This window comes from Mobula birostris, chromosome 8 (genome assembly GCF_030028105.1).
Source record: "Mobula birostris isolate sMobBir1 chromosome 8, sMobBir1.hap1, whole genome shotgun sequence".
NCBI classification, from domain to species: Eukaryota; Metazoa; Chordata; class Chondrichthyes; order Myliobatiformes; family Myliobatidae; genus Mobula; species Mobula birostris.
This window is the reverse complement of record NC_092377.1, coordinates 32,723,339-32,744,098: the sequence shown is the minus strand read 5'-3', so window position 1 is coordinate 32,744,098 and position 20,760 is coordinate 32,723,339. Positions and strand designations below refer to the sequence as shown.

The 20,760-nt window shown below is 37.9% G+C and overlaps 1 protein-coding gene across 9 annotated transcripts in view; it reads right to left on the bottom strand.

Moving 5' to 3' along the window:
- ppm1ba (protein phosphatase, Mg2+/Mn2+ dependent, 1Ba) overlaps positions 1-20,760 on the bottom strand; it is a 142,816-nt gene that overhangs the window by 72,836 nt on the left and 49,220 nt on the right. For 2 of the 9 annotated variants that reach the window (XM_072264973.1, XM_072264982.1), the window contains exon 2: positions 4,411-5,267. In XM_072264973.1, coding sequence (XP_072121074.1) covers positions 4,411-5,256 — 846 coding nt within the window. In that variant the 5' untranslated portion in view covers positions 5,257-5,267. Of the gene's footprint in view, positions 1-4,410; positions 5,268-7,274; positions 7,396-9,198; positions 9,264-12,869; positions 13,197-20,760 lie in introns of those variants that run through there. The other 7 variants (XM_072264976.1, XM_072264980.1, XM_072264974.1 and 4 more) reach the window with 7 other exon arrangements.

Here is a 20,760-nt window from a genome sequence, read left to right as displayed (position 1 = left end):
AATTATGGGAAGTTCACAACTACAGATGTGCTGGGCTGTCTGCACCACTCTCTGCAGAGTCCTGCGATTAAGGGAGGTACAGTTCCCATACAGGCAGTGATGCAGCCAGTGAGGATACTCTCCATTGTGTCCCTGTAGAAAGTTCTTAGGATTTGGGAGCCCATACCAAACTTCCTCAACTGTCTGAGGTGAAGGAGGCACTGTTGGGCCTTTTTCACACAGCTGCTGTGTACAGACCACGTGAGGTCCTCAGTGATGTGGATGCCAAGGAACTTGAAGCTGATTACCCTCCCAACTCCAGATCCATTGATGTCACTTTGTAGAGATCTGTTTTCATTTTGACATGAAAAAGTATTTTTTTCTGTTGATCAGTGTTTTAAAAAAAGCCAAATTAAATCCACTGTGATTCAATGTTGTAAGACAATAAAACATGAAAACTTCCGGGGGAGGGGACAAATACTTACTATAGGTACAGTATAAAGCTCAGGATCACATATGTTTTTTTTAAAATCCTTTTCTCCTATTTAACAAGCAATGCATATATCTTTCAATATCCCTTTCTGAACTATGCCCTCTTGTTTTTACTTCCTCCCATCTTTCACCCTACCAACATGTGACAAACACATTATGCAGCATCAAATTTCATCTGTCATCCCTCCAATCATTTCAGCAGTCTGCCCATAAATCTTTTACAGTTCACTACAATTGCATGTTTTGTACCATTTGCAGTTGAACGTAATACATATGAGAAAAGAAGTGATTCTGGTACTGATCCCAGATAAGTTCCATTGCATGAATGCAAGCAAGCAAGCAAGCAAGCAATCTATCTATCTATCTATCTATCAGACTAATCTGATAAAACAACTATTACTCTCCTTTTCCCATTTTAGCCAATTTTCTCTCCATGGCGCTCTAGACCACTTTATTTCATGGAATTCAATATTAATGATGACTGTGAACATGCTGGAGGAACTCAGCAGGTCGGGCAGCATCCATGGAAACGATCAGTCAATGTTTCGGGCTGGAACCCTTCACCAGGACTGAAGAGGGAAGAGTCAGAGGCCCTACAAAGGTGGGGGGAGGGTGCGACCTGCTGAGTTGTGAGTGTTGCTTTGACCCCAGCATCTGCAGAGTATTTTGTGTTTATGATGACTGTAATGTGGCAGCATTTTCAGATGTAGTTTGGGAGCCCATATATACAGCAATTGCATTTTTATTCATTGATCCTCTTAGGACAAAGATATACTATTATTTACTTGATATTGTCATTAACAAACCCTTGTTTCACTATTCAACTTACACAAGTTACTGCTAATTCAGTCCAGTTTTGTGTCTCATCACATTTACATGAGGTTGAAAACTCAACTCAAGGTTAGATGCCAAGGATGCATACCATTGGATTTAGCCCAAGATGAAGTCTAGAAGCCAAAGACAGACCAGAAAAATTATATTTGTCCGTTTAATTAATCTAAGATGAAAAGGAAATCAAGGAGAGATCCATTGGACATATTTAGTATAATATTACAAACATTGGAGATGATGCCTTAAAGCGGACTGATCAACAGTATCGAAGTGGTATTAATCATAAACAAATAATACAATGAAACTCTCTTAATCAAACAACTTGGGCATTTGTTCATGCCAGATGAATAGTTTAAATCAGGACAATTAAATGCACAGGAACTGGAATCTGGAACCAGGGTCCCAGCTGTGTGAAAAGTAGCATGGAAACCAGTAGCGTGAACCATCAAAATCTCCAAATAGTCATAAAGTAGGTAATTATAGTTTCATTTCATTTCAGATGGCAACAAAAGCATAGACAGGAATTTCAGGTTCCTGTACTTGGGTACTGATAAACAGCCTTTTCTCAGATATGAAAAATCACTCTTTAAGTTGAAAGTCACAATGAGTTTGCAGCCTCTCTCTGCATTTTAGCATGTGTTGAATTTTATTTTTGCAACTTGAAGGTACTAGCGTACGATTGGTAAAATAATATACGCTTTTGATAATTATCACAGATGCAGTTTTGACCTATGTGCCGATTTAATATCAAAACACAAACAGCATAATTTTGGATGAAATTCTTGCGCTTAAAGTAAACAGAAACGAATGGAGCACCTCCTCTTTAAATACACCCATTGACTTGGCCTCCACAGCCCTCTGTGGCAATGAATTCCACAGAATCACCATACTCTGGCTCAAGAAATTCCTCCTCATATTTGTTAGACCATAAGATCAGAAGACATAGGAGCAGATTTAGGCCATTCAGCCCATCGAGTCTGCTCTGCCATTCCATCATGGCTGATCCCGGATCCCACCCAACCCCTTCTCACCATATCCCCTGATGCCCCGACAAATCAGGAATCCATCAATTTCAGCTTTCAATATATCCACAGACTGGGCCTCCACCGCAATCTGTGACAGAGCATTGCACAGATTCATTATACTCTGCCTAAAATATTTTCTCCTTACTTCTATTCTAAAAGATCATCCCTTAATTTTGAGGCTGTGACCTTTTAGAACAGAGGTAAGGAAGAACTTCTCAAGGTATGCACTTTCATCCTTCTTAAAGTGGAATGACATTTGCGATTTTCCAGTCCTCCAAAACCAGCCCAGTGAATCTAATGATCTTTCAAAAGTCGAGTGACTCTTGAAAGGCTAATGCCTCCATAATTTCTTCAGCTACTTCTTTCAGACCCCTCTAGTATAGTCTGTCTGGCTGAGGTGAGTTATCTACCTTGAGACCTTTTATCTTTCTAAGCATCTTTTCCTTAGTAACAGCAACTACATTCACTTCTGCCCCCTGACACCAACATTTCTGGCATGCTGCTAATGTCTTCCACGTCTGACATAAAATACTTACTTACTTCTATTTCTTATTAATATTATTACCTTGGGTGCTCTAGTTTCCCCTCCAACATCCCAAAGATATGTCAATTGTTCACTGAATTACCTACTGTAAAATACTCCTAGTGAAAGGAACTAGTAGGAGAAACAGGGTGTGTTGGGTATGAGAGAGAGGGAGAATAGAAAAGTGGAAGAAAGGTGATTGTTTTATGAGAGCCAGCAGAGACTCCATGGGCATCATGAGGAAATATCAGAAAATGACAAAGCACACACAGGAATAGCATAAAACAAAGGAACAGAATTAGGCTATTCAGCCCATTGAGTCTGCTAGACCATTCCATCATAGTTGATTTATTATCCCTCACAACACCACTGTCCTGACCTTCTTTCCTCCCATAATCTTTGATGCCCTGACTAGTCAGGAACCTATCAATCTCCACTTCAAATATACACAATGACTTAAATATACACAATGACCTGGCCTCCATTCTCCTGCTTCTCTGCTCAAAAGTGAATTGAAAAAGATCACCATTTAATGTACCCGTTTGAAACAATTCGTACATCAGCCACTGTTCTTGTGTCATCAAACCTGCTAAAGTTTGATCTGACGTGCATAAAATCCAGAACTCAAAATGAATAGGAAATATTTACTGCAAAACCCATGAACATTCATAAGATTTCAATGGAAATTGGTAGCCTAAGTTAGACGAAAGATACAAAAGAGCATTAATTGATCTACTATCACTTAACATGATCAAATAAGGTGTTTCCAGTTGTCATAAGAAAAACTAAATTCCAACACTGGAAAAAAATCTGGAAAAGTGCCATTTTGGAAGGTCTGAACTAGTCTGAGAAGCCTCTAACTTCCGAGTTCCCACTCTGCTTAAAGATCTTGGATAATTATCACTCAAACTTTAAATTTTACAAGCAAACGTTAAATTTTCTCTCACAACTGTCCTTTCTCAAAATTTGTCCCTTTTTCTTTTACAGGCACAAATCATAAGGAGAAATTCTACATGTACATGGTCCAAATGATGATTTGATATATAGAAGACAAGACTTTAAAAGATACACTTGCTATTGATTAGTCATGTTATATTTTTCTTCTATCAAGATCAACTGTTCTGCCCTCTTTCCTGTGATTAACTAAGGCCAGACCTCCAGTTCTTTTTTTTATCCCCCCCCCAAACATTTAGAGCGAAACAGTCTAATTGTCAAATATGTACCAAAAACTTAAACATTGTTTGCATCTATTACAAGTACAAATCTACTAAATTATTTTCTGAACTAAGTGGGGTTAAGTTACTTTCTGAAGCATGTGGGGTGAATTTATACATAATGACAAATCATTAAAATAGTTTGCAAAAGATCAAGAGCAATAACCAGTTTGACATGTGTGAACTAAAAGCTATGACAAACACGTACAGTACATCAGTTAAAAACTGACTTGATTGAAAAAATATCTGAAGTCTGAAATCAGCAATTCAAGTACATTACAACCATACTTAATTCAAACCACAGTATGTTTAGATTATTTAAATTAATAAAATATGTATTAACTACCTTGTGTAAGCAGGTGTCCACTACCCAGTTGCAGACTTTTTCAAGGTCGTCCGTTATCTCTAGTCTAGATCTAGCGAACTCACAGAGCTCCTCATTGGACATCACATCCCAGATGCCATCACAAGCCAGTATAATAAACTCATCTTCTTCTGCTCTAAGAATCTCATACACTTCAGGTTCTGGTGATACCAGCTGCTCTGTAGGCCCTTTCCCATCGACACACTTGTAATCATAGTCCCCCAGGGCTCTCGACACAGCTAGTGATCCATTAACTCGTTGTATCATTACACTGCCCCCTGCATTCTGGATTCGCTCTTTCTCCCTTGGGTTGCAAGGCTTATGATCCTGTGTTGAAAAGCAAAGTTGTGCATTTCTGTATAGAACAGCTCTTGAGTCGCCACAGTTGATAAAATAAGTGTGCTCCGGGGAGATCATCACTGCTACAGCTGTTGACCCACTCCTGTCCATGCCATTTCTCAGCTCTGCAAAATTACGCATGTACTCATCAATTTTCAAAAATCCAGTTCTGATACCACTCTTGACATGTTCTATGGTAGGTTCAATGGGATAACCAGACACATTTGTGCCTCTGAAGTCTTCATTACTTGTGATGTGTTCAAGTAAGTGCTTTGAACAATAATTTGCCACCCGAGAGCCTGCATGCCCATCATACACTGCGAAGAAGGACCACGAGTCCAAGCCTTGAGGAATGCCAACAATAGCTGTGTGAGCGTCTTCCATTTCAACTCTCCAACCCTGCATGCTGCTAAGGCCATAACGCAAATCATTTCCTGCACCATGTGCATTAAGTTTCTCTGTTTTTGGTTTATCCAAAAATGCTCCCATTTTTCACTTTCCTGAAAAAAAGCAAGAGACACACAAATAACAGGTTATTTGTAAACAAAATTAAAAAGAAAATTCTTCAACTAGTCAAAAAAAATTGCATTAAACGTTGCATCCTGCTCCATGAAAGTATGTTACTATATTGTTTCACAAAAGGTAATGAATACAAAAATCAAATAGAAATCCTCTCCAATGCTTTCAAACTTTTCTACATAATACAGAAACAAGGTTGTCTACTATCTTAAAAACTGCAAAATATATCGAAGTACTACTATAGACATTTTCCAAGAACTTTATCAAATCAATAACAGAACATGGAAATTTTATACATTATATACAAACACGAATAAACTGAACAATAATTTGAAGATTTAAATGCAAAAATCAAATACAGAACACAGATCATTTCTTGGAATTTACACCTTTATTTATAAATTTTTCAACCTCATTTTCCCTGGATGAGTAACAAATGACAGAAACGTTTAAAATTATGATTTTACTGATGAAAAACAATAAAAATTAGAACACATGAAAACAAATTAAATTTACATTTTTGAGTTGCATCATTATCTTTACCTTAACTCAACATCAATTGCTGGTTCAGATTTTCAATATATTCCTTTGTGCAGTTCATACAATTTAAGTTACATTCCCAATCCTGCAGAAATATCCTACATTATGTAGCATATATCATCAACTTCTTTCATATATCCATAGAGTTCTTTAGCATCTAATCTTTAAAGAATTTCTAAACTACCATCAAAACGGCCATTGCTGCATAATTTGAAGATGTTTACTGCGAAGGATTACATTTATCCAGCAAAATAATCACAATTTGCCTCACAAATATCCTAGTTATCAATTCACAAAGGTTAAAGATGTGCCTTTTCTCTCCTTTCATATTAAAAGTATTTGAACTTTAGACTAATATTGTCAATTAATTTGTTTTTTTTTACATAAATGAAGACAAAGCCCAAAGTCACTGCAATTCAATCATACACCTTATTCCTTGTTCCAAGCAGTATAATGTGATATGCAGTGGGTTCTGGTTAATTGGGACACTTCAGTACCAGTAAATTTTGACCAGTTAAGTAGCTGCCCCAATTAGCCGGTTTCATGGAAATAGTTAAATGGTGGTTTGTCTTTCTAATACCCATTTAACTGAGTAACAAATTATGTATTTAAATGAAATATATAACAAATTATAATGCTACTCAACATTACTAAACTGTGTACTAGTTCCTGATTGTTATTGAAGGAGGAATTCAGCCGCATTATTTTGACTGTAAATGAACAAAATCAGTGCAGACATCTCGTGCGAATAATGGACTGCCTTCATAAAATGCTATCGATGATTGCATCCTCCAAGTCTTCATTTTCATTATAACATTCCAGATATAAGATTGTTGATAGTTCCTAACTTGAAGCAGTGAAATCATTTCATTTCCACTCCTGGCCGTTTCTGGCATCCATAAGCCTGAATGCTTGAAACCACAGTGAATAAAACAGTTCTGAATCATCTTCCTGCTTAGTTCTCGCAGCTATCAGTGACAATCACTGTTTTTTGAACACAATGACATGCAACTGATGCTATTTAAAATTTGTTCACTCCAAGCACAAGTGCAGGTGTCTTGACGCTAGTTAGAAACTGTTTGGCAACAGTACCCTTCCTTAATTAAGCCTAACAGTGTCCCAAAAAACAAAAGGAATCCAAATCCCAGCTATTTTGTTGATTAGTTTTTGTTCTTTAAGAGTGGTCCCAAATAAGCGCCTGCCCCGGTTAACCAATGGCCCAATTAACCGGAATACACTGTATATTCATGACAGTAGGAGGCGTGACCTTACCTTTTTAAACGAATGACCTAAGCTTGTCTGTGGAAACTAGCAATCATGAATTACAAGGCTTTCACTGTGATTCTGCTTGACTATACGGAAGCCACAATATAAAAACTAGAAACTGCATCATTTTCTAACTGCCATACACTTAATTCAAAAATACAAATGGAACAAAATATGCATACCTTTTGCTGGTTCCAACTTCCTTGCCTGAGCATGAAGTTGGGAATGCACTGAAGATCAGATGCTGATGCCCTGCCTTGCAGAAAACAAACTGTGGGAGGAACTCAGCAGGTTGAGCAGCATCTATTGATGCAAAGGGATAGTCACTGTTTCAATTTGTGACCCAAGACTAAGAGCAACTGACAGAAGAGCACCTCATGTTCCTGTTGGGTATCCCAAAACCTAATGACACAAACACTGATTTTTTTTTTCAATTTTATGTTATCCACTGCTATAGATCCACCGAGTCCTCTCTACTTTTGTTTACCTTTCTCATGTTCTTTTATGCCAACACCCACACCTCTATCCACCTGGTTCAACCTGACCTTATAGTTCCTGTCTCTGCTCCCCAACCCCACCACCCTTCCTCCTGGCTGCACCTACACTGTTTTTCTGTTTCCACCTACTAGCCTGCTTTCTTCACTATCCCTTCTGCCTCTCTGCGTACCTCATCTGTTCCACCTATCACCTACTATTCTGTCTCACCCTTCATTACTCTTTATAGTGGCTATTCTTCCTCCATACTCTCTGTTCTGCTGCAAGGTCATGACCCAAAACCTTCAGCTCTTCTTTTGTCTTCACAAATGCTGCTTAACACATTGAGTTCCTTCAGCAGTTTCATTTTCACATCTGTATTCTCATATCCTTGATTTGTTCTTTGCACTGAGCCCAGGAATGGAGCTCAGTCATTCTGAGTTGACATGTCGGAGACACTTTCAAACTGGCCTCCTAGCTCAATGCCAGCCATATTTCTAGCAAAATATTCTGATATTTCTAGCATAACCCCATTCATTTAAAAGAAGCTGCAACACTGGACATCAAACAGACATCACCAGTTTTTTTCTTTTCCTTTGATAACTATTATTGTAGCAATCAAAAAAGTTTATAGATAAATGTATTTAATAATTTCATTTCAATTTCTTAAAGTATTTCAAAGCTCATTCTGAGATACACCCAGCAATAACTGAAAGGGCTTTTGGCAGCAGAATCTAAACGACCAGAGTGGTCCATGGTTTAGGCACCACTTGCATAAAACAGGTATTCAAAGCAAGACATGGAGCCCAATTTGCTCCATGGGTTCTGAAAATTATGTGCAAGTCTGGTCATTACAAAATGGATGAAAGGATGGGACAGGTCAGGCATCGCACAGCCACTAACAAATAAATAATTCTATCAAAACTTGAAATACTTATCAATGTTCTTTACACAACTCCTGTGCATTTAGATAATGAAAGAGACAATTCTTTTGTACATGAGGATATGAAATCTGCCTTTACAGAATTCAGAAGTCAACTACCCAAAAATGAGATACAGAATAAAAATTCATCTGCACAGAATGCAAGTGGGAAAAAATAAATAAACAATTTTTAAATGAAGTTTCTTGGCATGTGTAGATGATGTGACTTCAATCATCATATGAACCACTTTCCAGGAACCCAGTACCCCACTCAAGTAAAATAGGGGCTGCCTGCACACACAAAAATCTTTGCTTAAAATATAAATATAATCCATTTACGCATTTTCAGAAAAATAGTATAAGCTACACAGCATGACAAACTTGTTATTTATTTGTTACACATTGTTAACTCATGTTTCTACTGACAAGTTTGATTAACAAAATATGAACATGCCGTACAAAAGACAAGGCAAAGGTTCACACAGAAGTAAATACAGGGAAAATGAGATCATTGAAAAGAAATCACACGCTGAAGGCATTAACATTTGTCACGTGCTCTTGCTTTACAAAACGTAGACACAGTTAAGTATTTTCCATAACCACCACAGAATAGTGGAAATGTGGACTGTTATTTTTATTTTTACAGAGGAAACAACAGTTAGATGAATCTTAGCCATCTGCATACATTCTCTGCACATTTCCTTATTCACCTGTTATTCTTCTGTACACTTCCGAAACAGGGATCTGGTCGATAATTCTGTCAGCAAGTAAAAGGCTAAAACACAAATCAGAAATGTATATTTATAAATATTTTTCAGCTGCAATACTCTGTATTCGTAAGTGCTTGCCACATTTAAGATTCACCCAGTATATGTGATTTGCCCAACTGCTTTAGCACTCTTCCTTTGCGCTCCTGCACTTAAGTTTCTCAACAACTTTAAAGATTCTATGACAGAAGGATCAATGCCATCTTATTTGCAATATCAAAATGATCTTTTAAAAAGAAACTAGCAAAATATGTATAGCACAAGATTATGAATTCTTGTTCCAAATTAGATCAAAAGTTGTAAAACTTTGATTGGTATTAGTGTCCCTCAGGTCAGAGAAACATACATAAATACATGTTTTTCTTTCCAAATTGTCAATCAGCCAATCCCAGACGAGTATAAAGTTAGAGTTCTCTGCAATGGAATGAATAATCAAATAATACATATAACAACCTGTTTTGTACACAGATACATAGAGAGGTCCTTGGGCAGGAAACTCGAGGTTTGTCATCAACAAGGTGTCTACCAGCTCATTTCTTAAAACATTATGGGAAAAGAGGAAATACTAGTTAAAAACTGGAGGGGAGGGTGGGGCAATATCAAGAAAATAACTAAGATGGAAGACATGACTAACAGGTGAATATGGGTCGAAGAAATAAAGAAAAACCTCAAATAATTAGTCAGCAGGAATTCAAATTCAAATGGGACAATGGGGAGGAATAAAATGTGCTAACTACAGTAGATAACAAAGTGAAAACACCATATGCCAAAAAAGATAAAAATAAAATGCACAGTGGCTAGCACCAAGATTAGATGTCAAGTGTTGACCATTTCCATTTTTAGTCGTGCATTCTTTGTATCTTACCAGTAAATATTGAATAGTTCCATGCTAGTGTTAAAATATCCTATTTGTTACCTTCAGAGTACAAAGTGGGATTACTGGATATATTCTTTCATTGCAATATATCCTACAGATAATAGTATGAATCCATTTCTGATGAAGGATCACTAAAATGAAAGTTAATGCTGTTTCACTCTCCACAGATGCTACCTGACCTGCTGAACATCATTAGAGTCCTTGGTTTTTATTACAAGTCTGAGTATATCTGTTCACTACAGTGCAGTTTTTATATTATCCTCATTTTTCATCACATCTAATACAAATGTTCCTTGAAACATGTATGATTTGATTTAATTGGAAATATGCCATCATTCATTAATAGTTTCATACATTTGGTGATGTATGCTTTAAATAGTAATTGGTTGAAAATATCACGTGGTGATCCTCCCACAATATGACCTAGTTATGGAATATTCAAAAGATGCAAATCATTGTAGAATTAATCTGTAATAACCGGTGATTTAAATATCAGAAACAAATGCCAAGACAGTAAAATAAACTAGTATTTAATAGCTTTGAGAGCTAAAATTTATCACCTGACTTCACCTCATACCATTCATTTGGGCTATTGAATCTAACTCTCATTGTACTCAATCTTATCATGATCACCAGGATAAATGTTCATATGTGAAAAAGCATTTAACAACATTTATAATGGTTCCTCCCTGGAGGTTTCCAGGACATGCTGCAGTGAAAAATGCTCTTCACAACAAGCTTGCCTGCATACAGAAATCTACATTACAGTGAAAATTGAATCATCCTGCTTTTTCTCCATACTTGTCTTATTTCTGCACTTAAACATTACAGTCAGTTTAAATCAAGTTTTAACAAATTCTAACTGCCATCAATAAAATGTCCATCTGGAAATGTAACTCCATTCATCCTTAGCAATTTAATTTGTAATAATCCCTTTCTAAAACATATAATGAATTCCAGCTACAAATGCATTCAATACTATTCATCCCAGGTTTAAGAGACAAAAGCATCTTAAATTACCATGATTAATCTTCTTTCTGAAACACACCTTTGGTCACACCTCAGAGGTGATCACCTTATCTAAGTTCCTGAAATCATTGTTGCAGAACCATATTGAATTGTCTCTGCTGCAACTTTTGAATACAATGTTAAATCAATTTCTCAGTTTTACATTCATGTCAACACAAAAATGGTACCATCTGAATTCTTCCAGAGAAAGGCAACAGCTTTCCTAAATGAGCAATAACTCAAAATAAAATATCTTTTTCCATACTGCTTGCAGATCTTTCAGGAATAAATAGTTTGACTTCAAAGTTATTTATTGACTATTTGATGTTTTTTGACTAAGGAGAAGTCAATCCAAAGATGAAAGAATGTAACTCCTTAACATTCCTGCCACCTTAAGATGAATAGGATGCCACTGATGAAAACGTAGGACAATGCAGCATAGTACAGGTCCTTCATACATTATGTTGTGCTGACCTTTTAACCTAATCTAACCTTTCTGTCCAACATCACCCAGAACTCTCCATTTTACTGAAGTCCATGTGCCTATACAAGAGCCTCTTAAATGTCCCTAATGTACCTGCCTCTACCACCACTCCAGGCAGCAGCACATTCACCACATTCACCATTCTGTGTAAAAAAAATCTGTGACATCACTCCTTTTCATTCTTCCAAACATGATTATTCCCCCCCCCCCACACCATTTCCACCCTGTGACAACTTCGCTGGCTGTCCACACTAGTTATGCCCATTACCATTATATGTACCTCTGTCAAGTCACTTCTCAACCTCCTCCTCTTCAAAGAAAAAAAACAGCCAGCTCACTCAGCCTATCGTCATAAAATGTGCTCTCTAATCCAGCCAGTATACTGGTAAATCTCTTTTGCACTTTCTTTGAAGCTTCCACATCCATCCTATAATGAGGCATCCAGAACTGAACACAATACTCCATGCGCAGTCTAAACCAGAATATTTTAGAGCTGCAACATTACCTCATAGATCTTTAACTCAATCCCCTGATGAATGAAGGACATATACCTTCTTAACCACCTTATCAACTTGAGTGGCAACTTTGAGGGATCTTTGGACATACACCCCAAAATTTCTCTGTTCCTCCACACTGCAAATAATCTTGCCATCATCCTGTAAATCTGCCTTCAAGTTCAACTTGAAGATTGAGCTCCAACAATTCATCAAAACTTGAAAGGATGGTTCAGGAAGAAGTTTCTTGCTGTTCATAATATACATATTAAACATTCAGTGGTGACTCAACAGTCCAATCAAGAGACTGAGAACATCAAAGTGAGAACAATTTGAAACTACTCTGGGCCCGATCTAAAGTTCAAACATAAAATCACTTCTCATGATTGATTCTCGGATACATTTCTATGACAATTATATTTTGGGAGGAATAAAGTAGACTTTCTCTTCCTAATTAAATTGCTGCAGTTTAGACATAGTTGGATCAATTGTAAATAGAAATTTGATAGAAATTGTAAATAGAATTCTCTGCTATACTATTTTTGGAAATTTTGTCCCTTGTGAATTACTGGGTCATTGAAATAAGTGTGTGTTTTCTTTTAGGACGTTAAAAAGGCCTGGTCATAGCCTCACAAGCACAATCTACTTACATTAAAAGACAGCATTTTTCTCCTTAAACCAATCACCCAACCTCCAGCCAAACACCCCACCTCCAGCCAAACACCCCACCAACAAAACAAAAATCGCTAACATTATATTTTTCTTTAACTGGCCCAATTTCTCTCCAAGGCACACCCGATTTTCCTTCTCCGTTCCTCCAGTTTCAGTTTTCTGACATATTTCTTTTCTGGCTTCTCCTTTTATCTCCGCCTCCCTACCTCAGGGCCTTTTAAATGATTAATTCTGGATTCCAACACGAGTTGCATTCAGCATCCCAAGAATAGAAGAAAACTAACTATATACTGCGTTGAAGAACCCTGTTAAAAAGTAAGCGATCGATCCCGGTAGCAGTCGCTTCGTGGTTGAACTAACGCGCTCCAAACTTAACGACTGACACTGGCGCAGGAAAGGCCCAGGCTTTAATCACGGCCTAGGTCGTCATTTCCCGCTTGGTAGTCGCGTTTCACCGCGGTCCTAGCGCCCGCCAAGTTATCGAATCGACTTGATTTTCCAACAAAATGAATGCACGTCACAAACAAAAAGGTTGCCATATTAGCAGTTCCACGAATTAGATAACTTAAAGAGCAGCATCAGTTACTTCAGCGCTTACCCTTCTTGTGCCAGTGTCTTCTTTCCTTACTGCAGGCACAGCATCAAACGTTGACCTCTAGTTTGAATTTAATTTATTTAAGTCTTACATCCTTCACATACACGAGTAAAAATCTTTACGTTACGTCTCCGTCTGAATGTTCAAAGTATAATAAATAGTATGTACAACAGAACAGTCAATATAGCTTAGAAATACAATTGTGTCAGCGTGAATTAATCAGTCTGATGGCCCGGTGCAAGAAGCTGTTCCGGAGCCTGTTGGTCCTGGCTTTAATGCTGCGGTACCGTTACCCGGTTGGTAGCAGCTGGAACAGTATAATAAAATCGACTACCTGGCTGATCCTGGAATTGAGGAGATAACCGAAGTGCGGAGGAAATGTACTGTATTTAAAAGTTGGTGAATTATAAAGCCTCGAAATTGTTGGATAAAAAAAGCCACAGAATAGAAACTTCCCCAGTTCAAAATATTCAAAAGTCAACATGAATTCAGTATCCTTACCCGAATACAAATTCCTAGATTCTGTTCCATACATAAAATTAACTTTAATCCGGACGCCTCATATTCTCTAAACGAAGCTAGCATACAATTCAATCGTTCTTGCATCTCGTAACATACAATTCATTTTCTCCAAAAGTTTATGCTCTACACTCCTGTTCAGAACAGCGATGTGACAGTTCTCCAGAATCAAGGATGGGTACAGAGGCGAAAGACCAGTTGTACTTGCTCAGTGCCGCATTACTGTGCCACCAAATGTGCACAAATCATTTTAAGACTCCATTTGCTATTTATATTCTAGTGTCAGATTTCATTGTTTCTGGCAAAGGTCGAAGAAACGAACAGAATGTACTTTACCTATATTTTCAAATACAACTTGTAGTTTGCACTTTATCTCAACGTTTAGGGTTGCGATTTGGTTCCAAACATTATTTAACATTAAACGTCTGATGTCATTTTGAAACATTGTATTATATTAAATTATGAGGCGCTAACATTTAACGTCCAGTTTCATTTCAAAACATTATAAATTCTATTATTAATCATATTATAAATTAAATGGATCAAGTGAGTTTTTCTTTCTGACTAGTTTTGCAACATTACAAAAGTTAAAAAATTTTCTTAAAGAGGATATTGAAAAATCTGCCTACACAAGAAATCTGAAATTAAAACAGAAGATGCTGGAAACACTCAGCAAGCAGCCAACATCTGTGGAAAGAGTAACAATAAACCCTTTATCACAACTGGGGCAGAAAGAAAACTAGTTAGTTACACATTGGAGAGAGGTGGGAGAAATGAAAAGAAATTTAGAACGAGGCAAGTAAAAATTAAAAATATAGATAATGAAAATCTGAAATAAAAACCGAAAATGCTGGAAAAGGTCAGGTCAGCCAGCCTTTCTGATGATTGGTCATCAACCTGAAATGGAAAATGGTTTTGGTTCCCAGATTCGGGTGATATGGAAGTTTTTCCCCAGCATTTCTAACTGCTTTTAATGTCAAGATAGCCACAGATGAAGTCATCCAGTTGATGACAGCAGTTATTTTAAGGAACATAAGAGCTGTGAAATGTAAAGCTATAAGAAATGACCAGTAAGGCAGACAATGCTAAATGGGAAGAAAAAATCTGAACCACTTTTTTTTTTAAATGAAGGATTGCCAGAAGGTTCCACTGAAAATGCTGTCTTTTTACCTCTTCCCTTCCGACCATCCAGGAAGTGAAACAATCTTTCCAGTTGAAGTAACAATTAATTCGCATTCCTCCCAACCTAGCGTACTGCATTTGGTGCTCAATGTCCTCCAACGAAGAAACCAGAGAGAGATTGGTTTCTAGAACATAAGTGTGTCTGCAGAAGTAACTTTCAGCTTCCTTTTGCCTGCCACTTAATTCTTCATCCCACTCCACCTAAATTATCTGTGGCTTCATGTCCTAATGCAAGTTTAAGGGAAAGAACTTCATCTTCCTTCTAAGCACACTTCAGCCTTTAAAATCAATATAGAATTCAACAATTAAATGTAACTTTTTTTTCCTCTGTATCAGAACTTATTAATTCTGCTGTAAGTGAACTATCTGAAATATTAGTTCAATTTTTCTCCCTCTATTAGCAGTTTGATCAATCGGCTTCTCCTGCAGCACTACATTTCATTCCTGTATTATTTCTCTTACAAAATAAGCCAGATATCTTCATCTACAGCTTATCCACATGGCAATGCTGACCTCATCACACGACAGATATTTTCTTTCTTTCATCAGTCCCTTCTCAAACTCTCTGCAACTTTAAAGAACTTTCTCTCTGTCCCAGTTCTGATCAAAAGTTTTTGATCTGAAACCAGCTTTGTTGCTCTTCCATGATGGATGTCACCTTCTTGGGCATCACCTTTTGTAGAATTTCTCAACGGTGTGGAGGCTATTCCTCTTGATAGAACTGGCTAACTTTAGAACCCTTTGTCTTTTTCCTTTTACGAATTATCCAGAGACCCAAAAAGTTCTTTCAACTGAATCAAAAATTCACTAGCACTTCACGCAAGCTAATATATTGTAATGTATTTGGTATTCACAATGTGGTGTCCTCACACAAATTGCTTTGCAGAGCAGCTGTGTTCACTGTTAAGCTTTCACCTTAAGACTCCATTCCATTCTCAGCACAGAAACAGGCCCCTTGGCCTATCTAGTCCATTAATTTACCTAGTCCCATCGACCTGCACCTGGATCATAACCCTCAATACCCTTCCCATTCATGTACCTATCCAAACATCTTTTAAATGTTGAAACTGAACCCGAATCCACCACTTCCACTGGTCACACTCTCACCAGCCTCTGAGTGAAGTCGTTCCCCTCAACTTTCCCCTTAAACATTTCACCTTTTACCCTTAACCCATGACATCTATTTGTAGTCTCACACCACCTCAGTGGAAAAAGCCAGCTTGCATTTACCTCTTCAACACCCCTCATAATTTTGTATACCTCCATCAAATCTCCCCTCATTCTTCTATGCTGTAGTGAATAAAGTACGAACTTATTCAACCTTTTCCTGTAACTCAGGTCCGCATGTCCCAGCAATATCCTTGTAAATTTTCTCTGCACTCTTTCAATCTTTTGGACATCTTTCCTGCAGGTAGGTGATCAAAATTGCAAAGGATACTCCAAATTAGACCTCACTAATGTCTTATAAAATTTCAACATAACATCCTAACTCCTGTACTCAATACTTTTATTATGAAGGCCAATGTGCCAAAAGCTTTCTTTACAATACTAGCTAACTGTGATGCCACTTTCAAGGAATTATGGATCTGTATTCCACTTCTCAGTGCCCTATCACTCTCTATGTAAGACCTACTCCGGGTTGTCCTCCCAAAGTGCAACACCTCACACTTGTCTGCAGAAAACTTCATCTGCCATTTTTCAGCCTATTTTTCCAGCTGTGTCAAGATCCCACTGCAAGATTTATGAGTCATCCTCACTATCCACTACACCCAAAGGGTGTCATCCAAAAATTTGCTGATCCAGTTCACCACATCATCCAGATCATTGATATAAATGACAAACAACAATGGACCCAGCACCAATCCCTGCAGCACTCCACTAGTCACAGGCCTCCTGTCAGAGAGGCAACCATCTACTACCATTCTCTGGCTTCTTCCTCAAAGCCAATTGCTAATCCAATTTACTACATCATCCTGAATGCCATGTAACTGAACCTTCTTGACCAACCTCCCATGTGGGATCTCGTCAAAGGCTTTGCTAAAGTCCGTGTAGACAATATCCACTGCCCTGCCTTCAGCAACTTACCTGGTAACTTCCTCAAAAAGCTCCAAGATTGGTTAGACATGACTTATCACACACAAAGCCATGTTGACAATCTCTAATACGTCCATATCTATCCAAACACTTATATATCTGGTCCCTTATAATACCTTCCAATAACTTACCAAGTACTGAAGTCAGGCTCACCAGCCTTTAATTTCACAGCTTATTCTTAGAGCCTTTCTTAAGCAATGGAACAACATTAGCTATCCTCCAATCCTCTGTCACCTCTCCTGTCGCTAAAGATGACTTAAATAGCTTGGCGAGGGCCCCTGCAATTTCTGCACTAACGTCCCACAAGGTCTGAGGGAATAGATTGTCAGGTCCTGAGGATTTATCCCCCCTAAAATGCCCTCAAGATAGCAGTTAAAGAATTTGTTGTCAAGTTTTTGAGGCTGCATTTTGCTTAAGAAACAAAGTCTCATCTTCCATCTAGACAAAATGCAGCCTCACAAACTTGATAACAAATTCTTTAACAGCAGATAACTTATTTGCTCTATCCTTTTCACAAAGGCCATTTCTACCATTGGCTCCATCTCTAGCTATTCATTGGCTCAAGTTTTGCTCTCTCCATTAGTACAATCCAACTTGCTAGGCCACAGACCTACTTTAACAGTACATTAAACTGTATCATCACATTCTAAATGCCCTCATTAACCCATTTAACCATTTGTAATCTTGGCCTGGAATCATCAAAAAAATTCACTTTGTCTTTTCCATCTCTCTGCAACCTGCAATCTTTTTTCCACAAATTTGATGAAGGGTCTTCAACCCCAAATGTTAACTCAAATTCACTTTCCACAGGGGCTGTTCAACTTGAGTGTTTCTGTTATTTTACTTTTGAGGCTACATCACAAACTATGTACTAAGGTATTTCTTAAATTTTAGTAATGCAAATGTGCCTTTCTCTTTGCTCATAAAGATTGTTATTTCCTCTTAACATTTCATCATGTAAAAATGTTTTCAATCATGTAAAATAATTGTAAACCATGTACAAGGATGACCAAACATACAAGAATAAGGTTTACAGTTTTACAATTTTAATCTTTCAGAAATATTACTGTTATTAGCTATATTCCAAAGCAGTGTCATGAAGATCCCTTCTGTACAGAAATTGTCTGGACCTTCTAATCTGTTTCAAGAAAAAAATTGTCTATTAAGCATTGCTAGCTTAAAGAAATAAAGGTCAGAAGTGAAAAGAAACAAATCAAAATACAGACAAAGCCTGCTCTGCAGAGAGATTGCATTCTAATAAAATTATCTGTATAATGATTTTCTGTTAACTCAAAATCCTATTTCTCTTGAAATCCTGTGTTATAAATGGAGATCTATTCCGACAGAATGCTTTTCTCTCAACAGTAACGATTCATACTACAGCTGCCAAGGGCCATATAAACAACTGCCTTGTCAATTGTCAACTTCCAAAGCAAAGTTTTGAAGTGGCCAGCAGCTATGTTTGGAGACACAAGCAACTACAGATCTAATTCACCTTCAAGTCTTCAGATTGAATGGAGATGCACACTTTAAAACTCATCATCAAATATAGGTAAGATGGTTTAATGATATATTTCACAACAAATAATATTGATCATTTAGATATACAACTTTCACTTAAACTTGCTGGCCCTGTATCAAACATCTTCAATATGTAAAAATCTTGGGATAAAAAAAACTTAACAAAATTAACCTACTGTTAAAAAAAAATTCACAACATTATCTGCACCTCATCAAGACAAGAAGAGTTGAAAATAAGACAAAATTTCTCCACATAGATTCTGCCGATGCTGGAAATCTAGAGCAATATACACAAAATTCTGGAGGAACTCAACATGTCAGGCAGCATCTATAGAGGCGAACAAATTGTTGATGTTTCGGGCTGAGACCCTTCATCATAACTGGAAAGTAAGGGGCAGAATTGGTTATTTTGTTCACAATTAATCCCTCTCCCACTAACCAATTCTGTAAGACCAACTTTCATTCACATCTTGGACTTTTGGTTCATGATTTGCATATTCTCTAAGGGCAAATTTCCACAACTTGAATAGCTTTAAGATGCTGTTAAATTGAAGAACAGAAAATGCTGGAAACAGCAAATTAGGCAGCATCTGTGGATGGGGGTGAAAAACTTGTTCCAAATAAATACACTTTTTAAAAAAAATAAAACATCATTGAATACATTCTACAGGACTGGATCTGAGACCCAACCTTCCTTGCAGCATCAGGTCAGAATAAAATATTGATCAAGGTATGTGGGGAATTGATGGAAACAGAATACTGAAGTGGATAATCAGCCATGACCACAATGAATTGTGCAGCTGGTCTCAGGAGCCAGGTGGTTTAATCCTCCTCCTATATTCTGTGTTCATCTTCCCATATTTATGATTCCCTTAATATCCAGAAATCTTTCCACCTAAAGCAAGGGCCTTACCTGTGCCCCTATGCTTGCACCTCAGAAAGTTCCATGCAAGCTATACCATTGCACTCTTCTTCCATCACCAAGCTGAATTCTTTGGCAAGGACTCCCGCACTGGATGACCCCCCCCCCCCACTTACCTTCTGCCCTCCTCCTCTTCTTGGAGGGCCCACTCAAGTCTTCTACACACTCTGGATCTTTTCAGCTCTAATTGCTGATAGGAGAGCATCTGCCTTGACTTAAGCACTCCTCTCTGCCATTCGAATCTCACTCTCTGAATGCATTGCCCTCAATTCTCTCTGCACCAATCCCAACCTCACCAAACTCGCAGTCAAGGTGATTGCTGTTGTAGTCTGGCAGACTAACCTCCACCTTACTGAGGACAAACGGCAAATATCAGACACTTCTTCTTTCTTATCCATTGAGGATCCCGCTAAGGAGAATCAGGCCTTTACCTCTTCCAACTGTCACCTCCCAGTTTCTCATTTCATCCCACCCCCACTTTCCCCCTCACCTGGTTTCAACTATCACAATCCATGCTGTATAACTCTCCAACTCTTAAGACAACACAATACTTGTTAGTAGAGTACTAACAGAGGAATCCTGGAAGTGTAGGGTGGAAGGAGGCAGGGAAGTACAAGGATGGATAAATGAAGTGGTTAAGAAAAGATCTAGTGCTTTCCCGGCATACATGGCAAATAAACTCTTCTCAGCCTTCTAGCAGGTACAGGTATTGATTATAACCAATGTTTCGATGACAACTCTGCCATCTTCAACAGTTATGATGCCTGGGCATGTCCAGTCTGGTGAAATTAGCAATAGCTAGCAACAAGAAAGTGACGTAATGGTCAGTTTCGACATGGTGTTCCTGTTCATGAGAGTTCCCATTAAGGATAGCTTGGTACTCCTGTGGTCAAAGGTTTGATAAGGATACCACTGAACTTTTTGAACACACTCTTACATCGATGAACTTCTTCTACAAGGGGAACTATGATGAACAAATGGATGGAGTGGCCATAGGATTGCCTTGTCTGAACTCTGAACCCTCTCCTCATCGCCCTTACACCCCAAATGCTTCTTCAGATACATCCATGACACATTCGTAGTATGGCCTCATGGATTCCAAGCACACAAACAGTTCCACAACCATCTGAACAGTAC